The 12,182-nt window shown below is 37.0% G+C and overlaps 1 protein-coding gene across 7 annotated transcripts in view; it reads left to right on the top strand.

Annotated features, from left to right (window-relative positions):
- LOC127647866 (H(+)/Cl(-) exchange transporter 3-like) overlaps positions 1–12,182 on the top strand; it is a 79,341-nt gene that overhangs the window by 35,820 nt on the left and 31,339 nt on the right. The window contains exon 1 of one of the 7 annotated variants that reach the window (XM_052132569.1): positions 3,128–3,391. The exons of 5 other annotated variants lie outside the window; for them this stretch is intronic. In XM_052132569.1, the coding sequence (XP_051988529.1) occupies positions 3,301–3,391 (91 nt within the window). In that variant the 5' untranslated portion in view covers positions 3,128–3,300. Of the gene's footprint in view, positions 1–3,127; positions 3,392–12,182 lie in introns of those variants that run through there. One more of the 7 variants, XM_052132813.1, reaches the window with a different exon arrangement.

The raw sequence follows: 12,182 nt of genomic DNA, 5'->3' as shown, positions 1-12,182 counted from the left end.
TCCTCTAACTAGTCCACATTTGATTAGTGCAATGGCTGATGGCTTAGAAAGTTATGTGCGGTGTAGGCTATTATTAAAGTTAAATATAGCAGAGGCTAAATATTATTGACAAATCTGGCATGCTTTAACGGCTATTTCGGAAAAGCACGATATTGTACATAATTTTTATATATCTCCCATTAAATCGGAAGGTTTAGGAATAGATCTAATTTCGGAATGTGTCTTATTTAATAGAAATACGCTCTACCATATTCAAATGCAGCGAAAACTGCAATCAGTATCCCATCTGCTTTGCCTAAATATAAAAATCATAGACAATGAATCATATAAAGTAGGCTACATAAAATATCCTGACCATTTATATCAGACAAATTGACATATCAAATGCAAAGCCGGCCCACATGTTTACTTTATGATACCCTTAAGAGTGTAATGTAACCCTGACTTAATTTCAGGAGTAATAATAAGAATTGTATATAGTTTAAATCAATTACAACTTATGGTTATATGATTGTTAACTGAAATATAATAAATAACAATAAATAAATGTGGAAGAGGAATAATTCGAATAAGATGTATAATAGAATTGACCAATGAGACTGAGAAATAGAAAAGACTGAGAAACTCCGCCCTGCTGAGTCTTTAAAAAAAAATCCAATGTAGGCTAGTTAGTGAGCGGAATAGGTGCAGATTCAACGAAATTAACGCAGCAGGAGACAGACCTCCCCGCATTGGTCCACTAACTGGAGTAATGGGCGTGCAAGAGGTCTTTACAATTGGTCGCGAAAGCTGCCTATATTCCACGCAAAGACGGGCCGTAAACTTAAACACCTTTGGCCTAAAGATTAAAAGGAAGAGATAAATTCAACGTAGACAAGTGTACTGTGTATTGATAATCTTATCAGACCATTTCTCTTCGTTAACTGTAAAATTGGCGAGAATAATATAAAAAAAAAATTTTTGAAAGTAGCCTAGGCCTATTCTTTCTGCATGGCATTTTTTTTCTTCTTATAGTTCAATAATCAAAATTGTTACGTTAGGATGGCTATTTGTGTCATGGTGCTAAAACAAGCCTGCTGAGACGCTCGTGTTGACATGCAAGTTAAATTTATTCTCTTAACTTCTCACTATTTACCATATCACCACAAATAGCGTAATCAAATAACCAATTTACAAATAAGCTATTATTTGAAGGATACAGATTTCTCTTAATATAACAGTTATTCAAAAATATTTTTTTGTCTGCTTGCACGTGATTGCATAGCAAAATATGTTAGAGCGGAGATATGTTTTACTTGTAATACAACTATGATTTACAATGGCATGTTTTTCTTTTTAGTAAAAGTGCATGTAAAAAATAACATCAATATTTTGCCTGATAAGGACAAATAGATATGGATGATAATAAAACATTTACCAGAGAATTATAAAAATCGCAGATTAGTAACAACAGTTTGAACATGCGCTGCATGTCTGTCAACAAAAATAAAATAGATTATATTTCATCTATAAAAAAGTCGTTTCATTTCAATTGTTTCCAATAAAGAGCTGCAATCTCTATGGATGTGATATAAATGCATTTTTAAGTTAAGTTTAAGGGTAAGGGCAGGGATTAGTATTAAAATCATGCTTTTGTATTTATGACATCAAGGCTACTTTATTTGTTCATAGACGGAAGTAATTTAAAATGTTATTTGTGTATTGTAGGCTAGCTAGCCTACTTTTCAGTAGCTATAATAGGCCTACAGAGAATGTCCGTAGACGGGCTTTGGCCTACAGCAAAACTACAGCTCATCCAAGGATATTTTACGGAGCTGTCAACACTGGAATCTCCGACGGCATGCACTCAGTTGACGAACACCCAATTTATAAATAAAATGTATGTTATTAATAAATTGTATACTATTATCAATGTACAAGACTACAAGTTTCGTGCTTGTGTTTCCGCCCGTTTTATTCATTGCACCCGCTCGGAAAATTGCATTATCTAATTTAGATTAATCAATATTCAGGAATTGGCTGGATTTTTTTCCCCTCCAACGTGAATAAGAACCGTGAAAAAAATTGCTTATACAGAAACATAAATTAGGATTAAGATAATTATTATATATTATAATGATTATATAGCCTATTATATAAATATTAGTCTCTAACATACTATTATTAGCACTCTTTCTAATGTCAAAATATGCAATCTTTCAGAAGTCTTTATAGGCCTACATTAACAAGAATTTGGGACGATTATAATGCCATGCTGCAAACCACTTTAATAATATGTTTACAAGATGAGAACAGGAGAGACAGTGAAAATTCATGTTAGAAACAGTGACCTCTCTCTCTCTGACAGAAGAAATGTATATATCAGAGTTCATCTATCAGAGTAGCCTATCCAAAACCATCAACAGCTTGTTATGTTACAGTAACTCAGCCCACAAGTCAGCGGAGGCAGCAAAGGCAATTTCAGAAGGAAGAAAACGAAATCATGAACAAAGTCTATTGAATAATCTTAACTGCGTCTTTCTCAATGTGTTACCAATGGTAACTTACCATGAAAAGTGAATGGGCAATTAATGACAACATGGTCCCATATGGCATTGAAAACTTTTAAATTAAAATCATTTTTCTTATATCTTTTAACTCTTACTTGTAAAACAATATATCAGACAATATATAATTAATCAGTTTGACAGAAAAAAAGCTTACCACTGTATGTATGTACAGTTACAATAGGTGAGTTTGGTGTTTGAAACATTAGAGTCATGAAATACAGAGAAAGTCATGATATACAGGTGGTATCTTTTTCAGTTCATCCCTCAGAAAGACTTAGAATAGGCCTAGCCTACAACACCTTTTTTCCAAAGGCTTATTCAGGGAAGTGCAGCAGAATGCAGGAAATGGTTGAGTATTTTAGGTAAAACATCTGTATTTAGTGCCTTTAATGTCCATGTATAGTCTTTACACATTAGCTTGGATACTTGCATGGTTAAAAAACTGCTATTTTCAAGACGTTGACGTCACGTCAGGTCGTCACGTGGGTCAACCCGCTCGGTAAGACGCTCAAAAGTACAAGACGTTCGGATAGACGTTCGATCGGTCGGTCGAATGTTTGATTTTGGCACGGAGTAAGCGCCATAATGAGAGAGGGGATGGGCCACCGCGTTGACAGCTCTGTGCGTCTGTGAACGCGAAGACGTCATCGGCTGCTCCATTGACGCACTATGGAGACGCGCAATCTCATATGAACAAACGCCACAGTGATCATGGCTGCTGCTGCTGTCGTTCAAGTGAATCTGTGAGCCGATGATCGGTATGGAGGATGACTCCGCCGACCCGTATTTACCGTACGATGGCGGAGGGGACTTGATCCCACTGCAGGAGCTGAGCGGGAGAGGTACGAGGCACAACGTTCGGTTTAACGTCATTATTTACCCCCATATAATCCGCCGCAGATTTACTGATTGCGGCAGTTAACGTTCTATTATCGAGTATTAACCGCAATGACGGTTTGATCGAGTGCGTGTGGGTGTGTTTTGTATGTGTGTTTCATATAGCTGTTGTTATGCTAGTGTCGTAAATATGTTTGGGTGTGTGTCCTCATAGGAGCGGTATTCTTAATCACACAACAGCAATGGACGTCCATGTGTGTGTATTGTATCTGTGTGGTGGATTATGTGAGGTGGATTATGTGAGGTAGTGTGTATTTTCGCAGGAACCGTATCTTATCTTGCTTAATCAAATTTTTCCCTGCAACTGCAATATGGTTGTATTTGTATGCATATGAATGTGTCTTTGTAAACGTACGTTGACATAGCTATAGTTTGGGGACAAAATTGTAGTAGGTTAAATGTGACTAAACCTTCGTTTTGAGATTTTGGGATCATCCTCATTTGGAAAAACAATAAATACGCACACTAGGGTTGCTACCTTGGCCCTGTAAAATTCCTGGACACCTGATCAATGACCAAAAAACGTGTTGCTGGCCATCATACAAGAAATAAACTTATTATTTATGACTAACTCCTATTGATATGGAAATGACTGCATATACAGCATATCATTCAATCATATAATAACATCAATACTCAAACATATTTTAGCCTATTTTTAAGATACACATGCAACACAATTCCATCAAAATGAGTAGCGCTCGGCAACCCTATCACATTCATGGCCTTGTTTTAAAATGCTCATCTGATTTATTTTACATGCATCAGGAAAATATTGAAATTAGAATAAAAAAAATTCCGAACGGATGGACAAAAAAGCTTGATGATCCTGGAAATTTCTGATAGTGTGTTTGCATTTTTATTTGGGGGTATGTTGCGATTCGGCCTTGTAGAAGCTCAGATGTTTAATTCGTCATTCATTATTAATATTATTTAAACTGAAGGGACTTGTTGCTTGATTCTTTCTCATTCTCTGTAATGCACAATTGCAAGAAGAAAGCCACAAGAATAATTTATCAGTGAGATAGTATAATCAATCACCCTTTTCAATCATGCTCTCCCTGATATTGTTTTCACTGTGATGTTTTTTACTTATGAAGTCATGTTTATTTGAGATCTTGGCTGAATTTTCAGCTCTCTCATACTGCAAATCACATGATTTTACATGCACTAAGCATCTTGCTGCATGTCACCCAGAGCTCAGCTCTTTCTGCTTTACTGCTGTTGCTTGGAGTAAAACTGAGTCATACGGTTGAGCTTTACATTGAAACTCACATGCCAGGCTTGACTCAGCAACACAACAAGTGTACTTTGCTTCAATGCATTCACGTCATGAACATCAATCTGTGTCTCTCTGATGTGTCAGACTAGAACACAAACTACTTATGTTATTTTTATAATTTTTTTTTAAAAAAAGTGAAATTTCTCTAATTTTCTAAAATATAAGTTAATGCACCTTTGAATAAATGAGAGAAATAAAAGGGTCTGATGTGGTGACCACCCCTTAAGAAGTTACGTCTCAAGAGTTTACGCAACATCAGAGAATGCTTCATCTGCATTAATTTCAGTGAGAACACACAGTGCATTGCTATAAGGAAATAGAGAAATAATTAAAGGGTTTGCAGAAGTGACGCTCCTATGAGCAACCAAATGTTGGAAGAAAATACAATTAAGTTTGCTGCAACACTTAGAGCAATGAGGGTCATTTGGGGCTTTTCCACTGCATGGTACAACTCGACTCTGCTCCCTTTTTGGGGGTTTTCCACTGTGGATAGTACCTGATAATTTTTTTTTACCACCTCGGTCGAGGTTCCAAGCCAGCCGATACTAAATGTGACGTCAAAATCCTGCAGATCACTTATTGGACAGGGAGAATCATGTCGAAAATTATGCCAAGTCATTTTTATTTGTATAGCTCTTTTCACAACACTCATCATTTCAAAGCAGTTGTACAGAAAACCATGCATTAGCAGAAAATGAAACTGTAATATCTATAAAGTCTTAGTTATCATTGTGTAGTTTGATTAAATATGATTGAAAATTGTGTATAAAAGTAAATAATTAAATAATAATTGTCTTTAGAACCCCAGTGAGCAAGCTGAAGGTGACTGTGGCAAGGAACCCAAATCTCCATAAGATGTTGGTTAATTGAGGAAACTAACCTTGGGAGAAACCAGGGTCACTGTGGAGCCAGTTCCCATATGGCTAAACAGCATTAATATAATGCCAATGTTAGTTATGTTCAGTGTAAGTCATGGTTTAAAATTATTAAACTAAATAAGTGTTAAGGGTCAGTGTTCAAACAAGGATTGTGCGCGAACTGTAAGACTAATGTCTTTGAAGTTCATCCTGGATTAACTGCAGAAGTTCACATAGATGCATTGTCCTTTGTTAGTTGGCTGATGAAGGCTTTTGTTGGCAATGAATTGATAATCTATGTATTCTATTGTAAGGGTGTGATCCATCATTAGACTATCATATTGAACTTGCAGGATATCCTCCCAGTAATGGTAATAGTCAGACAGTAATAGTCTTGAGGTCATGAATGCATGAATTCGTTTTTCAGCATCAGCAACAGAGAGCATGTGTCAGAACTTTTACGTAACTATTTCTGAGGTGGAAGAATGCTGTTCTACAAAAATTGGAAATTAGATTTTCAAAGGACAGATTGGTTCACTGTTGAAGACGATGTAACCGTACATTCACTGGGAGTCAAATATAAATGTAACATCTTATTTTTAGAGGGTTTTGGTCCAATAATTAGTAGCCTACCCCTTTTTTGTCAGAATTAAGTAGAAGGACATTTCTGGCCATCCAATCTTTGATTTCATTGATACACTCTGCTAATTTGGAGAATTGTGAAATTTCTTTTCTTTTTGTTTCGAAGAAATATAAAGTTGGGTATCGTCAGCATAACAGTGGAAACTTATTCTGCGATTCCTAATGATATCTCCCAGGGGAAGCATATAAGGAGAAAAGCAGAGGCCCTAAAACTGATCCCTGTGGCACTCCATACCAGAGCATGTGAGTGCTGACCAGTGTGACACACCGCTCTATCCGCTCCATGATGTGTGCTTTCCTCAACCGCTCATGGCCCAAGCAGGTGCTCCACTCAAGTACCGCTCACGCTCAACCGGTAAAAAAAAATTCACTGAAATCTACTGCAACATGAAATTTCTCTGTAGTAGGCTATAGTTGTTTCCACACATGCACACACACCCAAGCAACTGCCCCTTTGCCCACATGGACTGAAGTGCCCCTATGGGTGAAATATAGGCTTATATCACTACATCTATTCAATTTCGAAATGCTTAGTAATGTACACATCTGAAATAATGTGATTGTGTACACTCACCTAAAGGATTATTAGGAACACCATACTAATACTGTGTTTGACCCCCTTTCGCCTTCAGAACTGCCTTAATTCTACATGGCATTGATTCAACAAGGTGCTGAAAGCATTCTTTAGAAATGTTGGCCCATATTGATAGGATAGCATCTTGCAGTTGATGGAGATTTGTGGGATGCACATCCAGGGCACGAAGCTCCCGTTCCACCACATCCCAAAGATGCTCTACTGAGTCGAGATCTGGTAACTGTGGGGGCCATTTTAGTACAGTGAACTCATTGTCATGTTCAAGAAACCAATTTGAAATGATTCGAGCTTTGTGACATGGTGCATTATCCTGCTGGAAGTAGCCATCAGAGGATGGGTACATTGTGGCCATAAAGGGATGGACATGGTCAGAAACAATGCTCAGGTAGGCCGTGGCATTTAAACGATGCCCAATTGGCACTAAGGGGCCTAAAGTGTGCCAAGAAAACATCCCCCACACCATTACACCACCAGCCTGCACAGTGGTAACAAGGCATGATGGATCCATGTTCTCATTCTGTTTACGCCAAATTCTGACTCTACCATCTGAATGTCTCAACAGAAATCGAGACTCATCAGACCAGGCAACATTTTTCCAGTCTTCAACTGTCCAATTTTGGTGAGCTCTTGCAAATTGTAGCCTCTATTTCCTATTTGTAGTGGAGATGAATGGTACCCGGTGGGGTCTTCTGCTGTTGTAGCCCATCCACCTCAAGGTTGTGCGTGTTGTGGCTTCACAAATGCTTTGCTGCATACCTCGGTTGTAACGAGTGGTTATTTCAGGCAAAGTTGCTCTTCTATCAGCTTGAATCAGTTGGCCCATTCTCCTCTGACCTCTAGCATCAACAAGGCATTTTCGCCCACAGGACTGCCGCATACTGGATGTTTTTCCCTTTTCACACCATTCTTTGTAAACCCTAGAAATGGTTGTGCATGAAAATCCCAGTAACTGAGCAGATTGTGAAATACTCAGACTGGCCAATCTGGCACCAACAACCATGCCACGCTCAAAATTGCTTAAATCACCTTTCTTTCCCATTCTAACATTCAATGTGGAGTTCAGGAGATTGTCTTGACCAGGACCACACCCCTAAATGCATTGAAGCAACTGCCATGTGATTGGTTGATTAGATAATTGCATTAATGAGAAATTGAACAGGTGTTCCTAATAATCCTTTAGGTGAGTGTATATGAAACCTTGCTGTTAATTTTTTACAATGTCAATAATGAAAACGTGGACTATTACATGTTTTGATTATTACAGGTAAATATTACAGGTAAAAGTGAAATTAATAATTGTTGTACTACTTGTCTCCACAGAATGATTATTAGGCTACTGTAAATTTTATACATTAATAGGTTACTGATTTAATTCCTTTAGGCTTTGGGTCTGTAAATGAAATGAGCAGTTTCTCATCATAATTTTGTGTTCAGTTTTAAAGGACATATTAATTCAGGGAAGCCCAATACATCGATCGCGATCTACCAGTCGATCGCGAAGGTAATGCTGGTAGATCGCACAAAATTTAAATGTATTTCGTTATACAAATAAATATGTTTTTCCATAATTTAGTTTCTGTCTGACTTGCACTTGACGAGTACATTTTGACCAGGTGAGATTTTTGTTTATTCAGTTGCCATGACAACTAGGTTCGCGCCTTCCAAGGGCTTTTTGGAACGGAGCATGAAATTGCGAAGCTAGCAGTTTTTGAGGCTAGCTACCAACAGCTAATGCCCGGATTATACAAAACTGTCAGGTTAAATTCAGTGCAAATCATCAGAATAAGGTAAATGTCCTGGCTATTGTTTATATTGTGCTGTAGGTGTTTTGGGTTTAGTGTTAAAATTGAATGATATCAACATTGAACATTTATTATATATTTATTTTTATTATTTAGAAGATAAATTCCATGTAGGCATAAATGCAGTAGGTCCCAATAAGCATTTTTTTTTTTTTTTTTTTAAACAAAACTGCTTTTTTTAGTTGGTAGATCTTAATGAGTTGGACATTTAAAAGTAGATCATCACGCAAAAAAGTGTGAACACCCTTGTATTAAGTTATCCAGAAAAGAGCTGTCAATATTTTTCTGTTTTTCAGTATTGTTGCTTGATTAATAGCCTATTCCATTAAATTGTATATGTAGGAATTATATGCAATCTAAAGGAATGTGGTTATATAATAATTATTATATTAGTAGATACCATGTGCCCCCTTTGTTTTTCCTTGATATATTTAAAGCAGCATAAATTGAATTTGGACTTTATATGTGTCAAAAGATCATATGTTGTGCATGCACTCTTCTTGACCTATGACAGTTAAAGATTGATGTTGCTCTTGAGGAAAATTATGAGACACTGTTTTCTGAGGTACCTGTGACCGATAATTGAGTAATTCCAATTTTATTTCTGATGATTTCAATTTCATCAGTAAAGAAATTTCATTACTATTGTGTTGTGAAGGAATATCTGGTTCAGTCGAGCCTTTATTCCTAACCAGTTTAGCCACATTACTGAAGAAACACTAGAGGTGTAATGGTTTGAATTTCTCACAGTTTGGTTTGTATCATGGTTTAAGGGTCACTGTTTCGGTACGGTTCAGTTTTGCTTTGTTCCAAAAGATATATATGTTACTGCCAAATCCGAAGAATAATCTATTGATAAACACTTCAACAGGTTTGCCCTTAAATAGCAATCATTGTTTTTCAACAGTAACCATAGCTTAACCATGGCTTTTGTAATAAAATCATAGTAACCACAATATAAACATGGTCACTGTCATGGTTACAATATATAGTAAAATCATGGTTACTATATTGAAACTATACTGTTATAAAACCATGGTTAATTGTATCAGTACCATGATTACTGCTCAGAAAACCATGGTGACAGTAGTCATGGTTACTACAATATTACTATAGTAAAACCATGGTTAATTTTTGTCAGGGTCCATAACTTATATATATAATAATTTCTCTAATTACTAAATCAACATTTTATCTTAATACCTGCACTAATACGCTACATGAATCTACATAAAGTGCACTTCAAACTCATCTCAACATACTAAATATTCGAAAGCTGTACATCACTATAAAAGTAATAACCTTGCTATTAGAATGCATACAAGAAGGGATGTTGTGATGATGCTGCTTGAGTATTTTAATCATACATGGAAATCCCACAAGAACACCCCAAGTGCTTTTTGTTATTGTTTCATGTCTCTACTAATTGGCACCGGGTGCCTGCTTAAAAATGGAAGGGTGTATGTGCAGTTTCGGCTCAGCTGCGGCTCTTTCCCTGGGTGATGTCGGTGTAAATGATTAATCATGTATCAATGTATTACTATAACGTTATAAAGCATTATTACTTCAAAAGACTTATATTTATCCTGTCCTCTGACTAACATTAAAAACTTCACTCTAAATTGTAGCAAGACCTCCTCTTCGACCCTTCAGACGAGGCTCATGTTTTTAACAATAACCTGGGGAAGTAGATTAAATTAAACTAGTATATTCATCCGGTTTAAGCCAGGTTTCAGTCAAACAGATGCATCCAAACTATGATCTGTAATAATTTCATTTACAATTCGTGCTTTGGTTGAAAGAGATCTAATGTTCTAATGTAATTCTTTCATTTATTTTTATTTTTTTTAAAGTTTTACATTTATCAAATTTTATAGTGGAGGGTTTGAGTTTGGTAGTTTGGGGATCAGACACAGACTCATTGTGATCTAGGTGATACAGTCTCTATCTGTTGTAGTTTATATGATCTGTGTGACCTCTCACGGCAGCTAGCAGACATTCGGATTTGCCAGTTTAACTGCTTCCTGACCTGGGCCCCAGTTAGTCAAATACTGTCACTTTTAAGACCAAACTAGCCAAATTAGTAGAGAGGAGAGCGGCACGTTCCCTGGAGGGAAGGAGTCCATCTCTCTTTTGCAGGTCTGGTCTACCCCAAAAACACACTCCCCACTGAGAGCGAAAACCACATTATAGTGACCACGAGGAGGTTAACCCAAAGTTACTCTACCCACCCTAGCAACCAGGCCAATTGGTAGCTTAGGAAGCCTGACTGGAGTCACTCAGCACACCCTGGAGTACATACATCTCTTTAACATTCTCTCGTGTGATCTCCGACTGGCGAAGCCGGACATCATTAGTGCCGACATGAATACAGTTTTTAGAAAATCTACATTTGGCATTAGCCAGCTCTTGTTGAATTTGATCTGATGGCAGATGCCAGTGGTCCCAAAATACATTTAACAATAGTGGTTGTATTCTCTATTTCCATCAGTGGGTGCATCACTGAGTGGAGAGAATCGATTGGAAATCTTAACAGGAACGGGAGAGTGGTGTCGCTTTGCTGAGCGAGTATGCCGCCGAGAACCAAAGTGTGTGTGTTGCTCGCTGTTCTACCCAGATATGAAACCATATCTACGGTCTTCTCTTTCTCACTGACCTCCACTAGCGACCTCCACTAACTCATTAACCTACTCAGTCATCCTCACTAATGGTTGAAAATAATCAATTATACCAAATCTACGAGAGAGGAAAAAATGCATTGAAAAGTTGTGTTTAATTCACAACATGCATTAGTTGTTGATCTAAAATGACAGCTGTTCAGTAAAGAATGTTAACCAAAAACCGTTACGATTTAGTCCTCGTGCACTGTATAATGTATATTATATTGTATTGTATATTATACATATTGTATTTGTATTATGTGGAGTGTACAAGCATATGTCCAATTGTACTGCATTGTTGTGGAGCATCCACTAAGTTTTTCACCATCTGTACACTTATGGTTATGATGTTGTGACAAAGTGGTTTATTTTGATTTTGATTTGATGTAAAATTATAATAACTATAGGATAAAAAAAAAGCCAGCTCAGTGGGAAAATAACTTACAAGCATGCACAGATTTAAAGAAGTCAAACGTGAAAACATTGATAGCGACTTGCAAGCCAACGTCTTGATAATCCTCTTCCTGCACCACCACCAAAGTGATTTCATAACTATTTTGCTGAGTTTACCTGTCTAGCGAGAGGACATTTTCCTACCCGCGCCGCAGGTGAGAGAGGGAAGTAGCCGGAGGTGAAATGAAACATCTGCTCCAGATATCCTCTTTTTTAAGAGTATTTGTATTATTAATTATATTTAAAATGTGTCAAATTAACATGGCGGTAATTTAAGCGCAGACTCTGTCTGTCAGCCATTGGCTCCTAAACTGAAACATTAAGGAGCCAAATGGCTGTTTTTATTCACCAAATCACAGAATTTCTCTGTAGATTACTGTTCAGAAACAAGATTGAAATCCAAAGAAAAGGAAGACAGCTTATAACCCATTAGTCGGAGGTTTTA

The sequence above is a fragment of the Xyrauchen texanus genome, chromosome 1 (assembly GCF_025860055.1).
Source record: "Xyrauchen texanus isolate HMW12.3.18 chromosome 1, RBS_HiC_50CHRs, whole genome shotgun sequence".
Taxonomy (NCBI): Eukaryota; Metazoa; Chordata; class Actinopteri; order Cypriniformes; family Catostomidae; genus Xyrauchen; species Xyrauchen texanus.
Note: the sequence above shows the minus strand (reverse complement) of the source record. Positions and strands in the feature narration are given on the sequence as shown.